Below are 27,507 nucleotides of genomic sequence, written 5' to 3'. Positions count from 1 at the left end.
AGCTTAGCCGATTGCTGGAAATCCCTTTGCTATTTCAAAGCTGTAGATCTCTATGGCGGGGGAGCGAGGAGTCAGCTGTCAGCAACTACTTAAAACAGGTAATCAAAAATTATTCAACAGTTAGTTCCAACCAATTAGTTTGATTGGACATGAGTGCTGATAGAGTACCTGTATCACTCCTCTTTACAGCTGCTCTAAACAGTCATTATCTAACCTTACTGTAGACTGTAACAAATGTAGCATCATAACGTTTTGATTAAAAACTAGACGACAACTTTGCCAACACAGCCAAATATCAATCAAGTTGGAACACAAGACTTTTAGTATAAATATTAGGTCCATGTTGGTGTTCAGCCTTTTACTACACAAAGCTCTCCAAAATCCGATATTTCATCTCTAGCGGCCTCTTGCTCAGTCACTCTTTGGTTTTCTCTTATTTTCCTCCATAAATATCCACTTTTGTTTCATCGCCTCTGCCATGACGTCCACAGGCTGCTGAACCACTTGCTTGCATCTCCGGGGATATTCTACCTGTTTAACTTTAATCTTCCACTTCACTACATTTTAGAAAATATTGTACTTTTACTCCAGAATATCAATTAGTTAAAAAGAACCCTATCTTGACAACAGTTAAATGCATCAATAATAATAATAATACAAAAGTATATTTAGAATATATAAAACAATCTGAGTGGATCCATTCTGTATAACGAGTACTTTTACTTTTGATACTTTAAGTACATTTTGATGCTGATACTTTTGTATTTTTGCCTAAAATTTTGAATGCTGTACCTTAACTTTTAGCAAAGTACTTTCAGTGTGGTATTAGCGCTTAAGTAATCTGAATACTTCTTCCACTGTTGATCTTTAATAAGCCATTAGACTGCCCTGATGTCAACCTCCAGTCATTTACAAATATGTGAGATTATAAGTTTAATATCCTAATAATGAATGAGTTTATTTAAAAAATAAATGTTTATTCCCTCAACATTTGATATAAGGTGTCCAAAATTATCAGTAGGTTCCCTTATCTTAATTTAAACGCGCTCATCAGTGACGGGCTGTTGTATGAATGTGATGCTGTCAGTGTTGGTGTGTCCGTGAGTTTAACAGGACGTCTGCTGCATGTGTGAATGTGTCACTCTCCCGACCGCCGCCTGCTTATTTTCGGAGCTCCTTGCAGTTCATGCAGTCACCAGGGACTCACGCTCTGCTCATTACAGCTAAAGTAAATGTAATCTCACATGACGGTTCGGCTCTCAGGATAGGATGCGACGGTGATGTCTCCACTTTTGAAAAGTGCCTCTCAATTAAAAGTCACTCCTGTAACATCTGCAGTTTGGCGGAAGCTTTTATCTAAAACTCAAATCACAGAGGGAACAGGAAAAAATACTGTATTCATTCAAACACACAGCAGGGGAACGAAGCCACTGTACAAGTCTAAACATAGATTTATTAATGTTTTAAAACCTCTTAAACAAGTCTTGAAATGTAATCAGTCAAAAGAACACTCATGATTAAGAAATCACCATTGAGTTGCTTCATGTTTAACATGTTTAATGAATCTTAAAACCCCACTGAGCAATTTCAGAAACCTCTGGTCGCCAGTAAGAAACAATCATATTTGATTCACTTGTCAAAGCAGCAACAGCAGCTGCTTGTTCTTCATGTAGTGTATGTGAAAGTGAAGACTTAAAGAATCTAATATAGCAGAGCAGTGAACCAAGAAGAAAAGTTTAGCTGCTGTAACCTTTTTTTTTTTTTTAAAGTAGAGGCAGTAAAACTGCAGACACACGTACTGTTTGGCATTAAAGGGCACAATGGCGGACAGTATTATATGAATTATGAAATTCCACACATTCAGATCCTCCTTACTCCTTCAGGAGACAATAAATCAAGTCATCCAACAAAAAAAAAAGGTTTGGTTATGTTCAAAAGAAAAACTTCACAGCCAACGTCTCCTCGGGGTTGCTGGCTGCTCAGTTAAAAAAGATAAACAAAAAGGAATTTAAAAAAAGGAGTTTAGTTTTATTAACATTTTTAGAGCAGTCAGAGGTCAGTTTCCAAAAATCTACTGCATACCAACAACTTCATTTTTATGTCGACAACATTATTTCAAAGCTTTTTTTTTTTTAAGAAGAAAGTCAACATTATGGCAGGTGAAGAGGAGTCATGATGTTTTTAAAAATGTACCTAAAAATGTTGATATCTTTTCGTTTAAATGTAAGATTATGTGCTTGAAATATGTGCAACAAAATTATTCATCTGAGCTTTTTAACAGGTTGCTTGTGGCGCTTGAAGCAGGCCTGAAACAAGTTTAAAATTTGGCCATTAATCAACTTATTGCTGAGGACAAAAGGCTCAAATGAATCTTTCTTTAGACTCAGATCTGGAAAGAAGCTACAAAAAAAGCTCTCTATAATACTCTCACATACTGATGTGATGCTACAGCATCATGCCATCACGTCCAAACGGAACTGAACTTGATGGAATAAATACAATGCACATTAGAAATCGGTCTTTACCTGCACAGAGCTCTGCTCTGCATGCAGAGGTTTTACAGTGACTCATGACTGGAGTGCTTAATTTATGCTCGCTGCCATTTTCCAAGTATTCAGCTAATTTTCCTTGCTGAAGCATTTAAGGAACGAGGGCTTGAATATGTAAAAACACATTAAAGCACACATGGACGACTAAGGGATTAACAGAGCTCTGGCAGTGAGGAGACTCGATGAAACATCCCTGAAACCACCTGCATCGAATCCTCCTGACCTCTGACTACTTTGGTAAAAAAAAGAAAAGGGGGGGGGGGGGGGGGGGGGAAATGTCACCTAACTCTTAGTTCATCATTATTATTATTATTTTTTGTGACTAGGTGTCAAAAGCAAAAATAAAAACATGTGAAAACAAATCTGGATCACACAGGATTAAAAAATGATTCAGAATAAAGCCTTTGTACAGGAATTATGTCCATTTACACAAAAATTCAAAGCATTATACTTTATATTTATACAGCACTGCAACACACCCTTGCGTGGGCTGTTACCTGACATGACACAAAGAGATAACATGAGCCTCAGCCTCCAGCAGAGGGCGCTGCAAGCCTAAACCTGGGCTGTGTGTGGAGACATCCTGCCCAGCAACTGCTCCTCCTCTCATTAGCTAAAGCTTTTCAATAAAACAGGCGAAGCCATTCGCTCTGAGCCAAGGTTGTCTCTCATCACCCAGTGAGAGTAACAAAGCCTCAGCCAATCGTGTGCTGAACTGCCCGCAGCGGCGCGAAGGCGGCTGTCTGCAGACCTGACTTCACCTCGCCGAGACGCATCTCAATCAGGGCGAGAAATGATCCGTTGTCTGTCCGCTGGCCAGAGAGCCAGGAACCTGACAGAAGTGTCCAGCGGAGCAAAACCATCTAGCATCAGGGAGGGGCAGCCTCACGCCATGCCTACTATGGCTCTACATGTTTTTGTTTTGACCACAAACACCACAGCAGCTGATTTCAGAGGTGACTAACTCTTCCCTCCCTGCTGAAAAATGTTCGTCAGCAAAAATCAGCTGCTGTCATGTTGGACTGGAAGGAAAAACCTGCAGAATTTAGGCCGGCTAGAACCGCCCGTTCTCCTGATTCAACTGATGACTAGTACTCTGTGGTGATTTCCCATCCTGATTCACATGTAGGCACATAAACATACTGCACATTTCACGATATAAAAATATATTTAAGGCAACACTGAAAAAACCTCCTCCCTCCCTCCCTCCCACGCTGCTCCTGTCTGCTTAAAAGACAAATGACTACAGTTAATGCATTATATTCATCAGTGTCCAAAAAACTACTTTTCTATCTGGTAACTCTGCCAAGAATCAGGTTTCAGCAGCCAACTGAAACTTAGTCACAATAGCTGTTCAAGTGACACTTTGTCTTTCCTTTCACTCCTCCTGGAAAGCACCTTAACAACTTTTTAGAAGTGCTTACTTACGAAATAAATTAAGTGTGAGGTTCAGCATCATTACAAAGTTATGAATGAATATGTTGACATACTTAAAATGTTCCGGTTTTATACCCTACAGAGAAACTTCCCTCCTGTTTAACCTTTGTCACCGTTCAAGTTTTCAAAATGGTGTTCTTCAAACTAACTGTAAAATTTTTACAGGTGTGCACAAAAACAGGCAAAAGGTTTGTGTGTCGCATATATGCATATTTTTAATGCATCCTACGTCTTAATTGGAAAAGGCTTCAGAATTAAGTCTAATTTGGAATATCCAAGCAGAATATGCTGTTTAAATCACCCGTATCAAATTTGGGATATTAGTTTGTATATAAGCAGTCACTGTTTTGTAGTTTTTTGGAATGACAAGTGAGGCGTTGGATTCAACACTACTGCTCAGTGTCATAACTAATGTTCACTGATTCATCAACACGTTTAACCACCACTGGACGGCTGTTGGGTGCACATTTAAAATTCAGTCGTACTTGAAAAATATCTTAATTTGTTAAACTTTTTTACAGATTTCAGTTTTTTAACCTGACAGCAGCAGCCTCCCGCCCTGACCCTCCCCTCAGTACCATTATTTATAACAATAACCGAAATGCACCAATGTGAAATACTTTTACCACTGGGGGATTTCTTCTGTGTTTGGCTCCTCTGCTGAAGTTTTTTTTCCCACACTAGACTCATTATAAAAGCAGAAGAGAAGAAGGAGTGTGTCCTGACTTCTCTCTGCGGGTCACCAGTTTCTCTTCAGTGGCAGGAAAGGAAAGGACGGGAGGGGAGGAGGAGGAGACACGTCCTTTCTGTATCCGTCCGTCCAAACAAACGGGGAAGAGTCGGTGAACATGCTCCAGAGGTCAGAGGTCGCTGGTATCAGAGAGCGAAGAAGAGGATGAGGACCACAATCATGATGGCAACGAGCACGCCGATGGCACACCACTGTCTCCGACCTGAAGAGCACAGATACAATACGCTCAGGCTGAGGATACAAACACACGGTCTCGTTTTGAAATGCACAACTCCTGCTAAGTTTCTGAAATTTTTAAGAATTTTAAAAACGCTTCTGATCCTATTTTAGTTTGAAAACTTTTGCATTGTGTTTCAGTTTGGACTGGCAGAAATGGAGACCTAAGAACATCACGCAGACACTCATCAACCAAAAAATTAGCCTTAATTATTACTTCTAAACTTTTACAATTACTAAGATTATTTAACACTTGCAAATTCTGAGAATAAGGGATCAATGGAGGACATATCTAGCTAATAACTAACATTGGTTGTCTCGGTCTCGCCAGCAGACAAACATATATGACAACAGGATTGTTTCAATTCAAATATGAACATTTTTTGAGTTTACATGTGTAACTTTGTAGATGAAACACTGGATTAGGCTACAAAATCAAGCTTTGTCAGTTTAAATTAACCAACTGCTGACTCAAGCTTCATATTAAATGTACACACGAGAGCAGTATTGATGTTCTCATCTACCTGTTAGCAAAATAAGAGAGCCAAAATAAACATTGAGTGGTTGCAAACATGTGGAAACAGAGCAGCGATAAGTACACAGCAGGATGTCTCTAATAAAACACTGATTTGGATATTCTCTGTAATTATCTTGTGATAAACATTCTACACTTAAGGTTCACCTGAAGATGATGTGATTATAAAATGGAGCTGAAACGAAAGAAAAATATCACCTTCAGCAAAAGTAGCATTGGAAATAACTGTTTTTTGGCAAAAAATGACATATTGTGCATTCAAAGGAGTAGTTAATAATTACTGTCATACATGACATTACAGTCTTTCTTCAGCACATACTCAGCTGTAAGTCAGGCTTGATTTTCTTTATGAAGCTTTGATTGGTTTAAAAAACAGGTTGGACACTGTTTAAATCCCTCATAAACCGAAGTCTTTAGATTTAACTATAAAGCGGATTAAAAAAAATTGAATCCACACTTTAAAAATCTTTTCCCAACGTGTTTGTGTTGGAAGCATTCACTTAATCATGAATGCAAAAAGTAACTTTGCTTGTGTGTGCAGACTTACTGCTGGTCATGTGAGACACCTTCTCCAGCTTCTTTAGGACGGAGTCCATACGAGACGACGTCTGGTCCATCTCGTCTCCAAAATCCCCCAACATGCTGAACACCAAGAGGAGCACACAGACATTTAAACTAAGTGGAACATCACTGTGGACCAAGGTTATGATAGTTAACGAAATAACGAAAACTAGAATTAAAAAATAATTTTGGTTAACTGAAACAAAAATAGTTTTTAAAAAACGATAACTAACTGAAACTGTATTGCGTTGTCACAAAACAAACTAAAACAAACTAGAATTATAGTGAAAATGTCCTTTCGTCTTTGTCAACTTTTTTTTTTTTCATACAGGAAGCATTGGTGAATCTGAGACTGGGATGTTGCACGACTATGTGAGTCGAGCGTCCTATAAAAAGTTCAGCACTTCACTCCAAACAAAATTCAAAACAGAGTTAATAACCTTATTGGGGCTGAGATGGACAAGGCAAAGGAAATAAAAATACATTTATTGTGACCTTTTTGAATCTCGCACCCAACAAATACCCCATTACAAAAACACTAAAACTAATAAAAACTAGCAAACTCACTCTAAAAACTAATTAAAACTAAGTGAATTTTAAAACAAAAATTCACAACGAAAGTAAAAGTAAAAGTAATGAAAATCCTTGCTGTGAGACTCTGCAAAAGCTTAAAAAAGCTGTAGATAGTTAATAACCACTTATTTACAGGAGATGAAATTAAAATTACTTTGCAATGCAACATTTAATTGTTTTCACTCACACAGCCTGCTCGTCAAGCTCGTCCCCGATGCGTCCCGACATGTCTTTGAGGACTCTGATGCTGCCGGTCACCAACTCCAGATGCTCATCCTGCTCCTGCATGATCAGCTAAACACACAGACACACAGACACACAGACACACAGACACACAGACACACAGACACACACACACACACACACACAGAGTTGATCTTTATTTTACTGAATGTCTCTTTTTGCTTTGATAACATTGGAATTTCTGGCTCTACAGCCCTTTGTTATCATCTTAAAAGCACCACACACACACACACACACACACACACAATACTGTCAGTGGGGCTGATGGGAAGCCACAACAGCAGCAGAAATGCCCCTTCTGTCATTAAATCAAAGGTGTGAACAAGTACTGTAGCTGTTTTTACTCAATTCTCAGTAAAAGCCACAACCTGACACAGGATGTGTGAAGAGATATTTCCGTCACTCAACACCACAGGAAATCGAAAGCAACAGCTCCACCTCTCCAACACCGAACTTTAAACCTATATTTAATCCTTCTTCAGTTCATTCACAGCGTGATACTTTGCACAACAGACAAGGATCTCATCTGCCTTGTCATCTTTATAAAAAAGGACTACAGCAGGAAACCTACACTCCTGCAATGTGATGCTTTGATCAAATCCTCCTCATCATCTGTTAACATAACAGAAACAAACGTTACAACACCATCAAGCTCCAGTCTGACAGTTCGGATGCTCTTATATGGGAGTTTCTCTGAGAGAAAAAAAAAGTCCCACAATACAATTTTAAATGCTTGAAAATCAGTGGTGGAAAGTAACTTAGTACATTTACTCAAGTACTGTACTTGAGTATCATTTTAAGGTACTTCTACTTTACTTGACTTTATTTACTTTACTTTACTATATTTCTATTTCATGCAACTTTATTGTTCTACTCCACTAAATTTTGAGGCAAATATTGTACTTTTTACCCCACTACATTTATCTGACAGCTTTAGTTTGAGATCAATTAAAAGTGATTAAACACTTTATTGTAATTAAATGTCATAACAGTATATTAAGTAGTTTAAATGGGCCCTTCCTTGAGAAAACTAAAATGCTGCTTACATAAATGCATCAATAATAATTATCCAATAATACATTTGGAATATATAAAACAATCTGAGTGTGTCCATTCTGCGTATTGAATTCTTTTACTTTTGATACTAATACTTGTACTTGTACTTTTACTTCAGTAAGTTTTGAATGCAGGACTTTTACTGGTAGTGGAGTAATTTCACAGTGTGGTATTAGTACTTTTACTTAAGTAAAGGATCTGAATACTTTTCACACCACTGTTGAAAATGAGAGTTTGTACACTAATCCTCTTGAATTTCTCTCGTCAAGTTGAACTCTTTATTGCACTAAAATGCAATTTAGAGGATATAAAAGTGATGAACAAGGTCTCCCTTACACCTTTCTCCACTCCTTTCATCCTTCCCCCTTGCCTCCCTATACTTCTTATTTCTCTAACCATCTACTCTCCTTCCCTCTATACCTGTTGTTGTTCCTGTTGCTCCTGGATGTATCTGGAGTTCGCAGACACCAGATGAGCCTCCAGTCCTGTTGACCTGTCCTGACCTGATGAAGTCAGCAGAGCCTGGAAAAAAAAACAACAACACACACAAGACACACAAGGGTTAGCTGAAGAAAGAAAAAAAAGGAAAAAAAGTGTGTGCGTATTCTAGACCCAAAAGCAGGTCTGTGGTTGGAACAATTGCTGGTGTTTTATACAACGAGCTGCTACTGATAACAACACTTCACAAATCTTGAGATGCTGCAATAATTTGTTTTGGGTTTTTTTTGTATTAGATGGAAATGTGTCAGAGCAACCTGCCAACACATCAGATGGAGTGTGAAAGTTAAGTTAAAATAAGCTTTGACTGATTCTGTCAAGCTGTCAAAAACTATGAAACGACATAAAAACAAACAAAAACAACTTAAGCAGATTTTTTTATGACAGGAAAACTGTGGATAGGGGGATGATGAGCAGTCTGTCCAGATTAGAAGCAGTGATATTGCAGCAAAATCACATGAAACGATCTACAGCGCGCACACCGGAAAAAACTGTGTTTATATTTTCCCAGCAGGCAAAGTTTTTTTTTTTTTTGGCATTTTTATTGCTTTATTAGATAGAGACAGATAGAAAGGGGGAGACAGAGGGGAAAGACATGCAGCAAAGGGACCTCAGGCCGGGATAAAATGCTAAAAATTACTTTGATAATGCACGGGCAAAAATGAAAGTCAACCTGCCAAACATCAAGAACTACAACTTAATTATGCAGGATTGCTCCAGATGCCATTTACTGTACTTGCATAGTGAGAATAAAGATATCTTGTATCTTGATTATAGAAAACACCACTGCTTTTGTCCACAGGGGCCGCTAAAAGTCAGTATTAAATTGCTATAAATTTTTAGCCGAAACGTCATATTTCTGACAGATATCTCAGACCAAATCACTTTATTACATTTCACCCACTAAAGTATGTGCACTCTGTGTTTAAATGTGAACCAACCTCTCTGTTTTTCTTCTCTGCCTGAGCCACAGCAGAAGGGCTGGACAACTGATCCTTCATCTCCTGCACACACACACACACAAAAAACAATATTTACATCTCTCAAGCCACAATGTGTCACAATTACTGCAACAACAACAACAACAAAAAGAATCACTTTAAAAGCCCAGCTGAATGCAGACGGCTTCATTAATGAGCCTTTCTGCAGAATCACCAGCAGCCGGCAAATCAAAATGTCAGGAAGCCTTTTGTTCCCTCTCGCTAAAGCTCTTTTGTTTGTCTCAGATGACTCAATTCTCTTCAGGTCTATTTTAAGGACACTACCTTTGCCTGAAAGACCCGTGTGTTAGAAACTGACTCACATTTTCCATTGTGCCTACAGCCTGGACATTGATTTAGCTCAGCCATGTCAGGGGCTTAACAGCTGCAGTGCACAGAAATTAACTGATGGATAATCAATTATATGTTCTTTTTACAATAAAAACACACAAGTTACTCTGTGCTGATCTGTACAGCCTGTATGCTTTATTAGAATCACTTAAATTTGCATTCCAGGCAATCTTTGTGGACTTTGTGGCCACTTTAAAATAAAACATACACGCTCTGTAGAGGTAAAGCTTTTAGATATCACATGATGAGTCACCAGTTAAATGTTTTGGTTTGCATTTCTCTTTTTAAGCATGAACACATAATTATCTTTTGTTTACCACATAACAACTGACATCCTCTACATGGAGGAAATACCAACAATCACAACACTGCAGACGTGTCAGAAAATACTCAGCCACTGACTGTATAGGTATGATGGGAAAAATATCAATCATATATTTATTTTTATACAAGAGAGTATGATGTAGTATATTTTTTATTTAGAAACGGTATATTCAAAGTACATTCATAATCATGTGAGCCAGACTGATACAGGATTATTAAGGGAAGATAATATTGCAGCCAATATTCTTTTGTTAATGCAATCACAAAACATAAAGATGTTTTTAAATTGCCACGCACATATTTGGAGCATTTCTGCATGGCATTAATGATATGCAGAAAAATATGCTGACATTAATGTATCTAATAGAGCAATGTGCAATAAATATGTGATCACATTAGCACTCAGTACTTTACTTGTAATCTTTGTGCAATTGAGCAATGTGCAATAAACATTCTAGCACTTTTTATTTAACATATAGCAATGTGAAAAATAAAAATCAGCACTTTAACTTACAAATCACTAAGTACCACGCTGTCAGTAACACCCTTTTCCTCTTGTAAAGGAGTACCATAATAATGCTTCCCAGGTTCCCGTCAATGTAATGTAATGTTTCTCTTTTGTGTTGTGTGATGTGATGTTTTTTATGAAGCAAGAAACGCACTGTTCCCAAGCCAAATTTCCCTTTGGGGACAATAAAATTCAACCTTAACCTTATTTGTGAAAAACTTATATTGACAGATAACATCAGTCTTTAACATCATCTTTTTTCAGTTGGTCTCTAATCTACCTCATTAAATACCTGACAAATTTAATCCCAAAAAAAAAAAACACATGTAAGAATGAGCAAAGACCGGAACATCTGACATCCTGATATATGATATGACAAACATTTAATGGCTGAAAAATTCAAATATGAGTTGATTAAGTTTACCTGGACGGATTTCCTGGTTCGCTCCACAAAGTCTCTCCTCTCCTGAAGTTCATTGTCACCCAGTCTGAACTTCCCAGGGTTCGACTCCACAATACCTAAGTCAGTTAAGGACCAAACACACACAAACACACACAAACAACATATCTGATGACACTAAATTACTGTTAAAACTTTACTTGGTAAATATGGAATATTTTGAACAGTTTTATTTTAAGATTTCTCAGTCGATTGTGACTACATCTTATTTTATCAGTTTGTAATAATTACACATAATATATTTATGTTTAGTAGTTTTCAGGAGGTTTCAAAGTGCACAAACATAATTTGTGTTTAATATTTTTCATTTCTTTAAATGCTGGGGCAACCAGTAGCTCGCCAGGAATGTTTTTGTATATATATCTTATTTGTCAGTTTTTTTTCAATTGAAATATATTTATAGTTTTAACAACCACAGTTGGAAAGTCAAATCTCTTTTAAAGTTTAATGAATGTATGATAAGTCAATGAGTAATCGTGTTGTTAAATAGTTAGCCACCATTTAGAGTCACGAGGAAACAGCATTCTTCTGTAATTTAACACGAGACAAGAAATACAGGAAATAAATCTGTTTATCTGTTCACAAAATGTATTGTCTGATGTTCGCGAGAACTAAACAAAAAAATACAATTAAATCCTTTATTAAAAACAGTTTCATGTGTTAGTGGCTCTCCAGCAACCTCTGATATAAAACATAATAACCACATTCATGATGAGTCACAGCCCAATAACAAGTTCAGCTGTTAAATGGAAGCAGATTGTGTTCCCTCCTCGACTAAAAATAATAATAGATTTCTGACATTTTCCTACCTACTGAAAGGGTCTTTTTATACTTCTGATATTTGCTTAATTACTGTGTAAATGAAAACGGTTCTGGTCTTTAAAAGGTTAATACATCTCCTGAATAAGTGGGGAGGAAAGGGGGGGGAGGGTGAATAAGAGAGACACAAAGCATCTGTTTGTTTTAAAAATACTGGCAGTCATGTGAAGATACGGGTTGTGTGGACGAGGGGAAAGAGATATATTCCTGTTTAAAGGATACTGATGGTTTCACTAAGGTCCTCCAGGTCCCAGTCTATCGCCCTCAGACAGTTCCTCAGTTCATTGGCACTCCAGTCCAGCTCGTCACGACTCACCTGAGACCACAGAGACCAACAGACACTCGCTAATGAACAGTTTACTCAGCTTCTCTGCAAGCACATTTTCATTCCAACCACACGGTTCACCAGAGAAGCAATTTTGTTTTTGTAATCTCTTGCTTTTAAAAACTGGAGATGTGAGTCAGAGGTCTGAAAACAGGCTTTCAGCAGTGTATGCAAAGTCATCCATACTATTAGATTTGGTTTATATGTCTTGGGCTATTGTAGTAATTGCTGGAATGTATGAACACAATTTAGTCAATTGGACGATAATAGAAAAATACAATGTGGGTAGATTTAAAGAGGCAGGTACAATTAGTGCTGCAAAGATTAATCGATTAGTCATCAACTAATGAAACTCATCCACTATTTTGAAAATCAATTAATCACTTGGTCATTTTTTATTTTATTTAGATTTTTTAAAATTTTAGATTCAAGCCTCTAAAATGTGAATATTTTCGTTACTCCTATATTAGGATAGCCTGGCTAACACCAGACTAATCTCAAATGAGATCTAGTCTGGGAACCAGCCATTTATTTCTCCGTAGAGGAGGTGTGGTTTACGATCCTCCGGAGCCGTTTATTGGGCGCTTAGAATGCCTATCAAAAGCATCTGTAGGTAGCTCTTAGCCAATCGTATCAGTTATACCAGATGACGTAGTAGAGCGACAGAAATTGATGTTTGTTGTGTCTGTGTCTGTGAGAGAGTGTTGCTTGCTGCTTTGCTTCTCCAGTTAGTGGCTAGCGGCTAATAGCCCCGCTACCGTAACGCCGGTGATCTCGCTACGAGCCGGGGGACAGCGGAGCCGCCGAGAGACCTTACAACTTAGTAGTACGTGTCATCGTCTTGCCGTCCCTCCCCGTTCTGTGATTGGATCCCTAAAACAGGGCTAAGAAACCTCTCTGGTTGCCAGACTGCCTGGAGGTTTGAAATGAAATTCGAGCGCGCAAGGCAGTATGGGTATACCCAGGCTAATATTAGGATATAATAGAGGACAATACAAGACATCTTAGGATGTCATATTGGGAAACACTGATCGACATTTTATAGACCAAATAACTAATTGATTCATGTGGAAAATAATTGACAGATTCTGACAAGAAGTCAGAAGAATGACGCAAGCTTTGTGCACTGCAGCATGGAGTCACTTTAAGCCCGATAGAACACCATGGATGAATTTTAGCACAGAAGCTTATATTGATAGCAAGAACAACAACTTTTCCTTTCTCTCCTTTCTCCTTTTTCCACTGTGTGTGTGTGTGTGTGTGTGTGTGTGTGTGTGTGTGTGTGTGTGTGTGTGCGTGTGTGTGTGCATGCGCGCGTGTGTGTGTGTGTGTGTAAAGCCTTGGTCTACTGACAGAGATCAAAAGGAGAGAAAGTGAAAGCAAACGAGAGATACAGATTTAACTCTGGTTCTATGTATTCCTGAATGCTAGAAATGGGATGAAATACCTGGATGGCAATTAATTCTGGTGGTCAGTTAAAAATAAAGAGTTTCAGATGTAACTAGGGTTCTTTCAATTCTGAATGACATCCAGAGTGCATTGCTAGACAGGTATTTCATCCCATCTTTGTTTTTACTGTTTCCAGTTTCTGTTTTTTCTGTTGTCTGTCTACGACAAATTTCATTCACTGTGTCGTGTTCATAATGTTGCTTAGCTTGCAGTAGGTTTACTTGTGCCATTTGTTGGTTGTCAAATCGAATGCATCTTCTTATTCTTATTTTCTGACATTGGCCAGACACATATAGGGACAGAGAACCATTCATGCTCTTATTTACTCTTATGGGCAATTTAGAGTCACCAATTAGACCTAAGCTGCATGTTTTTGGACTGTGGGAAGAAGCCGGACAGAACCCACACTGACACAGGGAGAACATGCAAACTCCACACGGAAGAGCCGCAAGCTGTATTCGAACTTGTGACGCTCATGCTGTGAGATGAAAGTGCTAATAAAATTAATAAATTGGGATTTATTGTTTTGTTTTTTACTGTGGTATCGAACTGGGTATTGAGAATCAGTTTTTAGTGTCTCCAATGAATTCATTTTTGTGTAGTTTTTAATGCTTCTATACTTGCTGCATGTTTTCTTGTGTTATGTGTGCGCTGTCAAACTGGTAGCTGTGTCTGCTTATTGCAGTGCATTGCATTTATTTACAGTGGGATGTTTTTAAAATCTGATGCATGTGTGTTAATCTTTCAGGGCCACCATAGACACTGGCTTTGGATCCTGCCCTTTGGTTTAGTATGTGTTAATGAGTAAAGTCAGCTCAGAGCAGTGTGGTTGGAAAGAAAAACATCCAGCTGCATGGCTGTCAGTGGCTCATAGCTTCAGGACAGTGATCTGTGCAGTTGGGGGGCTGCTTACCTGTGTCCCATCTTGCAACAGTTCCTCCCATCTATCAAACAGGCCCCGGGCACGAGAGAGGGCCTTCTGCACCTCCCTGGACATACACACAAAAACATTTAAGATAACGAAACTATCAGCTAGTTGACTTCACCCTTCACCCAGACACCTGGCTGTGTTTTGAAGCTAACGCCTCTCATATAACCAAAACAAACACACATTTCGCATCCTTCCCTAACAATCTGACAGCAGAGTCCCAAAGCTGCCCAGGTGTTTCCACTGACAGCCACATGAAACAAAACAAATCTCAGAGATTACTCAGTGCGGAACTGACTCTTGCTCGTCTAAAACAAACATCAACACACTGTCTAAACCTCGTCGCAGCTGGTAGCGCTGATGCTAGTTAGTTAGCCGCAGCTAGCCTTAGCCTTAACTTCGCTAATGTATTTGCCTTTGTCTTTAAAGGGAAACACCAGCTCGCTGTCAAGTTAAGCTTCGAATGTGTAATTTCATGAATTGGCTTGAAATATTAGCTGAGTTTCAAGACTTAATTTAGACATTTCTTACCCCTTCACAACGAAAAATGGGTCTTCTATCGACATGATCCTTACTTCCTCTTCACTCTACGCGCATGCGCACTCCGCAGGCAGCTCAGACGGCCTCCAGTGACACATGGCACTGTGAGATATTCAGCTATTTTGATATTATACACATTTGTATTGCTATGTACGACACTTGAACTATATAAATGAACCCAGTCCCGTTATTGGCCTAACTGTTCAACTGCATAGCATTTTATTTCCTATTCCAGCTTGTAAAGTGGGTGAAAAGGTGGTCTGCATGACCCCACCCAGGTTGTTCTTTTTACTTAATTGTGTTGTTATTGTCTCTGTGTGTAATGCTGCTGCTACACTGTAATTTCCCAGCTTGGGATAAATAAAGTCTATCTATCTATCTATCTATCTATCTATCTATCTATCTATCTATCTATCTATCTATCTATCTATCTATCTATCTATCCATCAAATCTAGTAAAATATTTAATTTATTTTTTGCATTTGTGAGTGTGTGCATCCAGATTTATTTATTTGTTGTGTGATAAAGATTACTTCTGGTTAATTTGCCTGCTGACATATTAGCTTAGTACGCCAAATTAATTTAAAAAAAAAAAATACAGTTGCAGCTGAAAGCTCAGATTTTTTTGTTTGTTTGTTAAAGATGATTTAAATTATATTTACATGACTTATATTATATATTTAACATGTAGCACTTGTCGTAGATTTTCTTTAATGTGAAGTGCATTATGACTAAAATGTATTATTATTATTATTATTACTACTACTACTACTACTACTACTACTACTACTACTACTATTAAAACAACTGCAAGGTGCTTAAACTGGTCTCATTTTGATAACAATTATTGTAAAAAATTAGGGAAAAGCTGGTCTACATGCTGCCTATATTCATCATATCTATAATAATTATATATATTTTTGAGTTTTTGTGTTTGTGTATCCAGACTTATTTGTTTGTTGATTTTATTTTTGATGATTTATTTATTTCTGATAAATATTACTTGTTAATTAGCCTGTCTTGTTGTAATCATTTTACCTTGATCTTGCTTTGCTCTTATTTGGCTGCACTGTTTGGCCTTTTGTTGTTACTTTGCCTTTTGCTTTTTGCCTTGTGCTGTTGCTTGGCTTTGTCTGTCAACGCACTTTTTAAACATTGTTTAAAGGTGCTATATAAATAAGGTGTTACTATTATTATATTTTGATACCAGGTTGAAGATGGTTAAAGTGAGGGTTTCAGTATAAGGGAGGAGGTATAAAGGGAGGAAATCTATCTGGAAGTTTGGAGGAATTGGCTTGTTGGGACAGAACAATGCTTACTGGTACACATCTGTATAAGATTAGTTGCTATGGCGATGTCTTCAGCATGCACTCAGTGCCCGAGTTTGCAGTAAATTGTCATAAGATACACAGAGTTTACACAGACAGAAACAAATGGACTGCATTAACTCTTTGTGTGCACATTTTCCAGCTGCTGAGGGAGAGAGTTCTTACTCAAAGCACTGCTTCTGTGTTTGAATTAAACATCTTAATTAGCCTCTAATTTCACTGAGCAAACTCCATCTGCTGATGAAGATCACGTGACAGATCAAAAAGCTCCAGAACAGTTGCTAAATGGACCATGTGATGAGATTGTTTTTGCCAACTGGTGTTTCACAGTTTAGAATGATCTTTTATGGTTCAAAGTACACTTTTCTATTTCTCTCTTTGTGTGCAATGAGATTAAATGGGTGTGATTTAGACAGAGAAAGTTTATGTTTGGACTAAGAAACAGTAGCATTGTATGCCAAATAATTGCAAAACCTGTTTTGTAACAGTCTCAACATCAGAGATAAGATAGCCTATTTCTTGTTATGTTAGTCACAGGGTCAGATTCCAGCAATTCACTTAAATGTCCAACAAGTGACCAAGAGCTTGCATTTTCCAAGGCAAATCTTGGCAGTGAGTGGCCCAGTACATTAACCAAATAAGAGAACACAGGAGGAGAATATTCTTTAGAAAATGTTATTATCAAGGTTATATGTTGTGGTTAGGGATAATAGAGGCAGGAGCAGCAAAAAAAAGAAGAAATAATTGAACAATAAACAAGAGAAACATAAAATAGACAGTGATAGAGCACATAAGAGCATGGCCTTGGTAAGTTATTCAACAGATGGAGCGAACTGTGGGATTTGAAATGATTGAAATGATCCTTAATTGTCCCTCTTCCTCCCAAACAAGTATCTAATTATTCTTTTTTTTATTAATGAAATACACTGAAAGACATTGGTTTATAAATAATAACTTAATTTTATTAATCCGACATAGCCACAAACAGATAAATGCTCATTGTTGTGCATCCTGTAAACTGTGTTTAAAAAAGAAAGGAAAAACATTATTAAAAAGCTGAATATGAAGTGATGGTGCTTCATAAAAACATAATGCTTTTGTCCACAGGTGCTGACAAAATCATCACCAAATTAAAGTTCCTTTCAGGTGCTTTAGAGTGAGACATGCTGAGAAAACTGCAAGCTACCGCCTTCAGATGTCTGCCAGATGTAACTTGAATTATAATTAATTTTGAAAGCCTCATATTACTCTATTTTCATGCCAAAAATCCAAATTTTTATAACCTCATGATATTTTAGCAGGTCTTTTTTCCCTTTTAGTGATGTTTGATTGTCATAAATTGTGTTGAATTGCTGCTGTGAATCAAATATTAGGTGCACCAAAACACTTGGGCTGCCACTTATCAGTATGAAGTATTATAATATAAATTAAACAAAACAATCAATGCTAAAAATCTGAAATAGACTCAAAATTAGACTACACTGTTTATCATATACAGTTCTGAACAAATTTATTAGACCAGCGGTTTGTGCCAAAGCTGTCCTAAATTAACAGCATTAGTAATTACCAAACTGAAATGATATTTTTAATGCTAAAATATAATTGTTATTGTTATCCATGATTTTCAAATTTCAAATTTACGGTTTTGCAAAGAAAAAAAATATTATATTTTTATTATATATTATTTCCTGATTAAGATATGGTTATTTATTTGCATTCCTGAACAGAAAAATTTGTTTTAGTGGTTGAATGTTCTGCTTGATTCATTTCTGGCTCAAATCTGACTATAAAAAGGTGAATTCAGTTGGTTATTGGCCAAATAAATAACAGTAACATTTTAGTTTTAAACAAGCTGAAAGATAAAAAAAAAATGAAAAAAAAAAATATTGAAAGATTTCTAAAATATTCATGTTTTCTTGTTTTATTGACAGGTGGTCTAATAAATGTGTTAAGCACTGTATGACTATGTTTATATAAAGTGATCATGATGAGTATGATGCTAAAGGACACATAGATTTCTCAACCTTCTTCAGAACAGACCTACAATCTGATCTGTTTCCAATTCAGAGGAAATGGAAATCTCACAGTGAGCGTGATCAATCATTTGGACATCACAGCACTCTCATTAAAAATGAATTATAGTACAGGATCCTTGTAGATGGAAAGAGAGGATCAATGTAAAGTACTGCTGGAAAGAAAAAACACCCCTAAAAACAAACACGCACGCTCAGCAGATCCTCCATGTTCTCTCCTTACAGCTCTCCTTCCTGTCCCACCCATTTGTCTTTATTCCTGTGGGTCTTTCTCTCAGTCCGTCCTGCCCAGCTCCTTCCTTCCTGTCCTCATCCTGTTTCCTCCCCTCCCTTCATCCTTCTCTCCACTTCCTGCCTTCCTCCCCTGTGAAAATTCACAGCCAGAGTTATAAACGTCACTCTTGACACACTAAAAGAAAGTCAGATATGTAATTCTATAAAAAAGTCCCATTATCTGAATCTGCTCATTAATCCACTGCTTGCTTCATTTTTATCAGCCATCATAAATGTGGTGGAGATAACAGTCATGTCAGTTTCATGAGTCATGTTCTTATCACTAGTTTCTCTCAGAATGAACCTCTTGTTGCCATTCTTTGGATTTTTTTTCTTCAGTCAGAGGTTTTGTTTTGAGCATTTGTCCAGATTCAGACTTTCAGGGGCCCTGAAAGCCAACATTCACTCTCTTTTTTGTCACACAAAGCCTCATAAGTCAACAGATAATATTTTCATTTGAATCTATAATAGTTCATCTATTATGTTCTTATTCAACTCTTACAATGTGTAAATATGTTTAATACAATATCTTTCTAATACACGGTCGCTCATAAAGTTGGAATAAAATATTTCCATGAAATGATGATGTGACAATGTGATTTATTCTTGACAGATAAAGTGTATATCTTCTCAAAACTAACCCCAATTAACAGAGGATTGTGTCTGAAAACAAAATTATTCCAACTTTATGGGCAACCGTGTACATTTCTTTTGTGTTGTTCCTTTACGTAACGCACAGAGTGACACACTGTGTGATGATAACACACGGCTCAAGTCTCAAATCTTAAAGTTGCTTCAAAGCACAATCTGTTCATCTTACAACTGTCTCTATCCTCAGACCTTTATAGTTCAGATATGAAAAACTCCAGCCAAAAACAGAAAAAACCCTTCATGTCATTTAGGTAATTTCTAAATATTTTTTTTGTGGTGTCCCTTGATTTGTCTGTGCTGCTCATCTGCTGTCCTGCTCAGCTGACTGCAGGTCAGTGGAAAGTTTGACTTATTTAAAAACACGGCAGGAAAATCTTTGGAACTAAAGAAAGTCTGAAGTGAACCGAGTCGCTCTGCTGTAACAAAAGAAACTGGCTGAGAGTCAACAAGCAGGAGGAGACAGTCAGAGAAACAGTAAGTCTATAAATAGACACCCTGACCCAATCCTTAATGATGCCTTCAAGTGCTCCTCTGAGGGTGACCTACTTTCATCTTTGGAAATCGCACATGCAACTTGCTGCTGTAAAATGCACCCAGTCCAGAATAATGAAAAAAAAGATTGTTTTAGTTTGACTGAAGTAGTGACTTGGTTTGCTGTTGTGTTGTTGTTGTTTCCTGCAGCTGAAGTGACGTGGAGCTGCTTTCAGAAGGAAGATGAGAGCATGTACGTTATGACACTAATTGATAGTGAATGATGCCAGGAAGCAACTGAAAAACCACAACAAACGAACAACAACGCCACAACACAATTAAACAGGCCTAGCAACTCCACCCACAAGTCTACACTCACATGGTCCTTGCACAGCTTTTAAATACGGTGAAGAATTCCATGAGTATATGTGTATGCGTCAGTATATTTGGCAAATTAACTTGTGTTTATCTGTTAAGATCATGACAGTTTGTTAAAGGTCCTTACCAGTGATTTATGCTCAATTTAATTGGGACACTTTCTAGGCTTTACATGGTTTTGTAGTTTCTATTATATTTCAAAATCGTGTTGCATTGGTTCCAGTTATTTCCATATCGTGTAAAAATCAGTAACACTCTTTGAAAGAAATTACAAGTGAGATTATAAGCAAAAATCTGCTGATACTAAGACAGCACAGAGCAACATAAGTATCCATTTGAAGAGGTGTTGTTGATTAATCTGCTGATTATTGTCTTAATCATTTCATTTTTTATATTTGTATAAAATGTCAGAAAATACAAAAAAAAAATGCCTATTAAAAATCTCCCTCCAAGGTGACGTCTCTGAATCTTCTAACTAATAGTTCAAACCCTAAAAATATTCAGTTTGCTGTCTTGTTAAACTCAGGGCTTTGACTCAGGAGACCAATGTTTGTGCCTTGTTTGAAAACTCTTAATTCTTGTCCACCGATGGGTCCAGTAATTCTGTGCATAAATAATCATTTTAAGCCTAACTCTGTTCTTTTTTCCAAACATTTAACAAGTGGTTTTGTTGCCTAACCTTACAGAGTTCTGTATTACAATGTTACCAGCAATTGTCATCTGTTTAAAACTGTCATTTTAAAAACTGTGTTGCAAAAGCTTTCATAAGAAATCATGAGAACCCGTTCATTTGAATACATTTATTCTCTTTCCTGATTTATTTTGGTCTTCTCCAACTACTAAGGTAAATATCTGTCTGTCTGTGTGCCTCTACAGTATGTTGACCAGCTACTAGCTTATTACAGTATGGTTTTATATTACCGTTTGGTCCTCCGCATGCAGCACACTTCGGCTTTCTATTTTCTTTACTAAATCTGAAAGCTGCAGCCGGAAAACAAGGATAATCAAAGTAGTAGAAATGAACAAAACACTAAATTTGAGGGCCATAGAACAAAAACAATGAGCTGAGAGATGCTAAAACGCTCCGTAGAGCTGCAGAGTCAGGTGATAACTCTCTTCACATTCTTTTCACATTACACATAGTGATTTCATCCATTGTTCATATAAATATATTGGTCAGAGCAGCTTTAAACTGCACAACAATAATGTAACAAAGTCTCCAAATAAATTAACTAGAAAAAGTATTAAAAAGTGAACAATGAAAAATAAGTGACACATGATTTGTAGGTCAGGAGTTAAAACTTGCATCACACTGATGTGGTGCTTTAAAATCAGTGAGAGGTTTAAAACCCTGCCAAGCAACATACTGTAGTAATAACATAAACCAGAAGTACCACAAGTTTTTAATAAAAAGCGGATCACTTTTACGCTTATATAATGTTGATTGTGGCAACAGTCTCCATGCTTTCTGCCTGCTAATGTCATATTTTGGCAACTAGGTCATTTCCCAGTCCTACCAACCAACCAGTGTTTATACTATAGAGAAATGCTGTAGGTCATGAGTGAAAAAGCAGGCCCCACCCTCTGATCCACACACATAAACACACCGGCTTGCACACACACAGTCACACACTCCACCGCCCATTTGGCCTCAGGCAAAGGCTGTGTAAGTATAATCACACATAACACGGTCGCCATAGCTACCAGTCGGGTACAGACCTGAAGTGAAGTCATGTTTGGTTGTTTTCTTTGCTTAAGAACCGCTCAGCTTATAGAAACACTTACACAATGTGCATTTTATGTGCAAACTGCGTTGTGATTTATTAGAATAGAATTAGAATTAACACTTGCTGTAGAAAAAGTATTAATAGAGAAGTTCTCCTTTAATGCAAGGTGACTGAGAGCAGAAAATCCACATTTCTAAAGCTGTTATATTTGTTTTTAATATTTTTAGATGCTTCTGACAACATCTCTGTGCTATATATGTCACCTTAGTGCTATTTTTGGGGTTTTAAACACTATTTATCCTGCCACTGTCAAACACTCTGTGACATCTTGCTACAATTGCTGTGCAGACATTCGGTATCCATTATAGTGTTAGTGTTCGGGATGGCATGTTCACGTCATGTCGGAAGGAGCAGTAGTGATGGGAAGTGTTACCATGGTTACGGCTCACATGTTTTTACAGCATCTGACAACTCGGGGAGGTGACTGCCAGCGTCAGTGATAACAAGTGTAATTTGCACACTGAATGAACAGTTATCCGGCACAAAGTTACACTTGGAGGTGGAGTTTGTCAAGTGGGTGTAAGTGTTGATGAGAAAAGAGTCATCATTTTATATTAATTAAATTATAGAATCGTCTATGTTTGTTATTTCCACAAAGAGTCAGACATTCCAGATTTTTATTTTGTCTTTAATTCCAAATTTTTTTAGGCCTGCAAATAAAAATAAATGCAGATATTGTTACTTCCACATTTTACCCACCATCACTCAGCTTGCTGCTGACCCTTCCCTGTGCTATCTTCTATAAAAAGATTATATAACGTTGATCCCTAGGAGGGAAATTTTGCAATACAGCAGTGCAAAGAAACCCCACCACTGATGTAGTTGTGATAGAAGAAGCATTTGAAAAAATGCATGAATTAAATAGGATGTCTTTTTATTCTATTTATAGGGTGTTTTTGAAAAAAGATCTCACCAGAGATGGATAAAAATGTGCATATTTTAGGCAAACTGATGCTTTTTAATTGATACAAAAATGAACAAAACAAGCTAAATCAAAGTGGTTTACATCAATGTGCTAAAATGTTAGCTTGTGCAAAACCAAAAATGCAATTATGTTTATCATACTACTACACTGTTTGAAATTTGGTCACGATTCATTGTTTTTGCACTGCTGTATTTTAAACTAAAATAGTGTTGTGTCTGTGATGGAAGCAGAACTGGGAAAAAATGATATTTTTAAAAGATAGGATTAGTCATTTTGTTCTATTTTTAGAGTGAGGACGGGGACAGATGAAAATGTTTTTTTTTTTTGTTGCCTAACTGGCGTTTTCCCCCTGAATGAGCAATGAGCATGAATGAGCACTGTTTATTTAAATAAGTTCAAAATAAAACACACCAAATAAAATTTGGAAAATGCTGATAAATCAAAGATAAGTTTAGATCAGTGTGCAAAAATCAAAGAATGTGCAAAACCAATGGTGCTTTAATGATTACCATACTTCTATTTTATCTTAAATGGTCATAATTTATTGTGTTTTATTTGCCATGATTAAAAGATAAGTAATAAGCATTGTCTGGCTGCAGTATGCGCCCGTTTGTTTGGTTGTCAATCTAAGATTTTTGCATTTCCAACTGCACCTGAAAGCCTCATCACGGTGTTCGGGACTGACAGCCGCCTGCCGTTTGACCTCAGCCGTGCGGCTGCTTAGAAACCTAATTTACACCGGTGACAACTCCATATATGGTGCAGAGATGACGCCATCACCGCTGTGCCCGGGCACACAGAGGAGGAGGGGGGGGCTGCGGTTGCGCGTTCGCGTCATGGCTTTTCCACTGTGCGCGTCCCCACGGGGTTTTACTACCGGATGAACCATATATGGAGGCTGAGAGTGCGAGTGAGTGACGTGGTGTGCGCGCCTGTGTTAGTGTGTGTTAGAGTGTGTGATTGTGAGTGAGAGAGAAAGAAAGAGGGAGGGCAGAAACTCCCGAGAAATTGGAGACACGTTTCCTTCTCCCACGTAGATTCTTCGAACTGCTGCTGGCTGGGTTTTTACCAGAATGTAAACAGTGACTGACATAATCTCACTAAACTGGTTTCTTTTTCAGATCTCATGTTTACAATCAGACACTTAAATACCTTTCATTGGAGCACTTCCTCAAGCATTGCGCAGCAAATCTGTCAAACACTTCCTCTTTTTGTGATAATAGTGTGTTTAGGGCAGAAATGTTACGTTGTATTATATAATCTCTCGTAAAAAAAAAATGTTTTTATAAGAAAAAAGTATTATCCAAATAACGGTCACTTTATAATATTTAATCTATAATAAAAACTATTTTTGATTATTACATATTGTTATTTTATAGAATATTGATAGTTAAACACACTTGATTAAAATAACGTATTATTATTACAATTATTGATTTATCATCCCAACAGGTTATTTCTTGTATAAAAATTTAGGTTTCATTGTTTTCACTTTGTTTAAGTTATTTTCTACTATACTACATGTGCAATTTTGCCATACTGTTTGGTTTTATGTGAAACAGCTGCATAAAAATGTGCTATTTCATGTTTTAAATGCTTACTTGCTGATAATAATCTTGTTTAAGCGTTATATCATTGTGGCATTAATTTGAGACGACGTGTAGCCTTCAGTTGTAATAAGATAAGACGTCCGTTAAAATGTAATTTAACACCAATAACAAGAAGAAGAAAAAACAAATGTCCCTTCATGTTTATAACGAAGCTGAAATAAAGAATCTGAAATTGAAGGAGAGATAATAATTAAATAACCTTTCGGGATTGAATTTACTGAATTAGACTTTTATCTAATGAGCTGCAAAATTGACTTGAAGCAGAAGAAGCAGGAATCTAAATTATAAAAGTGATCAACTGTGAGAAAAACGGTAGACGGAACAGATGGCGTGCGTGTGCGTCTCTCTCTCTCTTTGTGTGTGTGTGTGTGTGTGTGTTCGTTGCAGTTACAGCAGGTGTGGGCGGCGCCTGTTTGTCACTTACTGAGGAATGAAGTCCACGTTACGTCAAAGAGGAAATAAAACGCCACCCTGCTACTTGTACGCTCTCATTTCTCTGAGTACAACAACTGGTGAACAGCTGAAGTCCGAGCTTAGACAGATTACAAACTAGAAACTAAAGTCTAACTCAGGACAGATAAAGCTCGTCTGCTTGTAGTGCCAAAAACAACCGTGCGTAATTACGCATAAAAAAGAACAATGAGTGCCACAACCGCTATGGAAGTAAACGTCGAAGCAAGACGGATCCTGGCCGTATCGATAAGCAAGCTGTACGCGTCCAGGACCCAGAGAGGCGGACTGAGACTCCACCGGAGCCTCCTGCTCTCTTTGGTCATGAGGTCTGCCCGGGACATCTACCACTCTTCCCGGGAGAGCGAGGAGCCAAGCTGCGCGCAGCCAACATCGGAGGAGCCGATGGAGACCAGCTCCAGCCAGGGGGATCAGACCGTGCCCGAGCCTCAGCCTGAGCCCCAGCCGGCACCGAACTCAGCCGAGCCGGCCCTGGAGGAGCCGGACAGCGAGGACGAGGGGTCTGATGGTGAAATCACAGAGGACAAAGAGAACATGAGCCCGACGAGGCAGTCCAGGAAACGCCGGGGCAAGGCGTCGGCGGCGCCTGACTTCCTTCCCAGCAAGAGGGCGAGGCTTGAGCCCGGGGAGGAGAGGTATGCGGCCCCGCTGGGCAGCTGTCGCGCCGGGGCCGGGGAGTCCCTGACCGCTTTGTCTCTAAATCGGGTTATACCTGCGTTCTGAACAGATGGAGGGAGAAAATAGCCTCCAATGGGACTTTGGAGCGGAGTGATTCTGAACTCCTCGTTAACCTATAAGGGCGGTTTGACCCCCTTTTGCGCACCAAGGAGCTGACCTACATCAGCGGTCCCGGGACAGAGGGATTACCGGGACCATGGTGCGAGATCTCCGGTCGATCTGGCGGGCTGGGGGAGCCCCGGCAAAGATCAACAAGCAAGAAGAAAAAGGAGAAGTAACCGAGGCGGGCCTGCGGGAGATACGGGCCGGAAAGTTTGAGGAAGAAACTGAAGGGGAACTGGTCGCGTTGCTTTCTGTTCGCCGGTGATTCACCTTCAGTTAAATGAGTCTAAACAAGTGACTGGCGCTGACTCAAAGTGTCTGTATGTGTGAATCAGCAGAGAGTGATATGAGTCAGTCAGAGAAGAAGAAACGGTTAACCACAGAGCAACACACACACACACACACACACACACACACACACATTCACACAACTAGGACTTCAGGGAATTTCCTGCCTTTATACCGGGATATCGGACTCAAACACTGAAAGAGGAAGCAGAGTTGAAACAGACTAGCTGCCACACACACACAGACACACATTCACATGCTGCTGTGGACTTTGATCAATCAATACTACTGCTAGGGGACTGTCCTGTAAACTGTGTCACATGGTGCTTTGAGAAGAGGCTTTCCACATGTTGTTGGAAGTCCAGTCTGTGTTTTTTATGTCACTGAAATGTTCACATCAGACCTGTGAAGAAAAAAAAAACCTTACCTCACATTCCAAGCTGCTTTTTTATGTGTTTGATGGAATTAATGGTGTAAATATTTGTAATAAACACATTGAAAGAGTACTCAGTTGTCCTGCTCTCTTTGTTCTGGAGTTTTAAAGGTTTATGTGATGTTTAAAGTTGAATAACACACACTTATTTGAACCTCTCCACACTGAAATCTTATTTCCAAATTAAAGGTCTATATTAGGCCACAGTTCACAGGGTCAATCCTTTGGATTGGCTTTGGATGTTGGTACAACGCAGCGCCAGTCTGGCCTGCCGCCGCTAATCTCATGCTTACAGTGAGACGCACACACACACTTGCAAACAAACAAATTCTCTCTCTCACACACACACAGCTTCCATGGCCGTACCGTTTCCTGTGGATTATGACAGAATTCTGATTCACATCCTTCCTTCCCAGCATGACCTGACACTGATTCAGAGCTGGATAATAAAAGAGTTACGCAACGCCGCCACAGCAGCTGGGGCCAAACACCACTGTTGAATAACACAGGGAGCAGCAGGTAGTGGTTATAGCCTGAGGGCCTCTTCATCAGCAGCATCATCATCATAAACTGCAACTTCCTGCTAGATTACTGGAAGTTAACTACACCCTGAAACTCAAAGAGGTGATCTGGTTGTTCTGGTTGCTCCAGTTTTATTTTTTTATCACCCTCCTCGTGTTCTTATTGTTAAGATCTACACACCACCATCCTCCTCCTCCTCCTTTCCCACATATTACAGCAGCATCTGAGTCAAAAGAAGAAGAATGCAAGGGGGGAAAAAGGGAAAGAAAAACAATGATGAGAAATGATGCTGACAAGATGATAAAGAACTGAGGAATGATGATGACCTCATCCCCAAACTATTGACATAGTTTCTTTCATCTCCTTTAACAATAACACTGAAGCTTTATTACCACCTGTATCTTATTTAATAGCTATGATCATAATTTCAGTTATAATACATACTTGTCAGACT

The 27,507-nt window shown here is 38.3% G+C and overlaps 2 protein-coding genes across 3 annotated transcripts; one reads left to right on the top strand and one right to left on the bottom strand.

Moving 5' to 3' along the window:
• Window positions 1-1,430: 1,430 nt before the first annotated feature.
• On the bottom strand, window positions 1,431-15,139 carry LOC131971045 (syntaxin-10). 2 transcript variants are annotated; one of them, XR_009394341.1, is made up of 10 exons: window positions 15,095-15,139; window positions 14,549-14,624; window positions 12,084-12,177; window positions 11,007-11,101; window positions 9,361-9,423; window positions 8,342-8,443; window positions 6,810-6,916; window positions 6,036-6,130; window positions 3,586-4,939; window positions 1,431-3,456 (listed from the first exon to the last, which is right to left on the bottom strand). XR_009394341.1 is itself a non-coding variant. In XM_059332321.1 (9 exons), exons 1-9 carry the CDS (start codon window positions 15,127-15,129, stop codon window positions 4,863-4,865), a joined length of 744 nt encoding a protein of 247 aa, XP_059188304.1. In that variant the 5' UTR covers window positions 15,130-15,139; the 3' UTR covers window positions 1,431-4,862. The 2 variants fall into 2 exon arrangements, 1 of the variants encoding a protein (XP_059188304.1); XM_059332321.1 differs by having other exon boundaries at window positions 1,431-4,939.
• Window positions 15,140-25,000: 9,861 nt separating this feature from the next.
• ier2b (immediate early response 2b) lies at window positions 25,001-26,598 on the top strand. The gene has a single exon (XM_059328847.1). It carries the CDS (start codon window positions 25,199-25,201, stop codon window positions 25,751-25,753), a length of 555 nt encoding a protein of 184 aa, XP_059184830.1. The 5' UTR covers window positions 25,001-25,198; the 3' UTR covers window positions 25,754-26,598.
• Window positions 26,599-27,507: the final 909 nt, after the last annotated feature.

Source organism: Centropristis striata, chromosome 1 (genome assembly GCF_030273125.1).
Source record: "Centropristis striata isolate RG_2023a ecotype Rhode Island chromosome 1, C.striata_1.0, whole genome shotgun sequence".
NCBI classification, from domain to species: Eukaryota; Metazoa; Chordata; class Actinopteri; order Perciformes; family Serranidae; genus Centropristis; species Centropristis striata.
This window is presented reverse-complemented; position numbering and strand designations above follow the sequence as displayed.

Excerpts from the sequence above, each read along its gene's own strand:
- ier2b (XM_059328847.1), top strand. The coding sequence starts at position 25,199 with ATGAGTGCCACAACCGCTATGGAAGTAAACGTCGAAGCAAGACGGATC.
- LOC131971045 (XM_059332321.1), bottom strand. The coding sequence starts at position 15,129 with ATGTCGATAGAAGACCCATTTTTCGTTGTGAAGGG. Across the intron at positions 12,178-14,548 it reads TGTTGCAAGATGGGACACAG|GTGAGTCGTGACGAGCTGGA; the intron begins GTAAGCAGCCCC and ends CTGTGGTCTCAG. Across the intron at positions 11,102-12,083 it reads GGACCTTAGTGAAACCATCA|GTATTGTGGAGTCGAACCCT; the intron begins GTATCCTTTAAA and ends TAACTGACTTAG.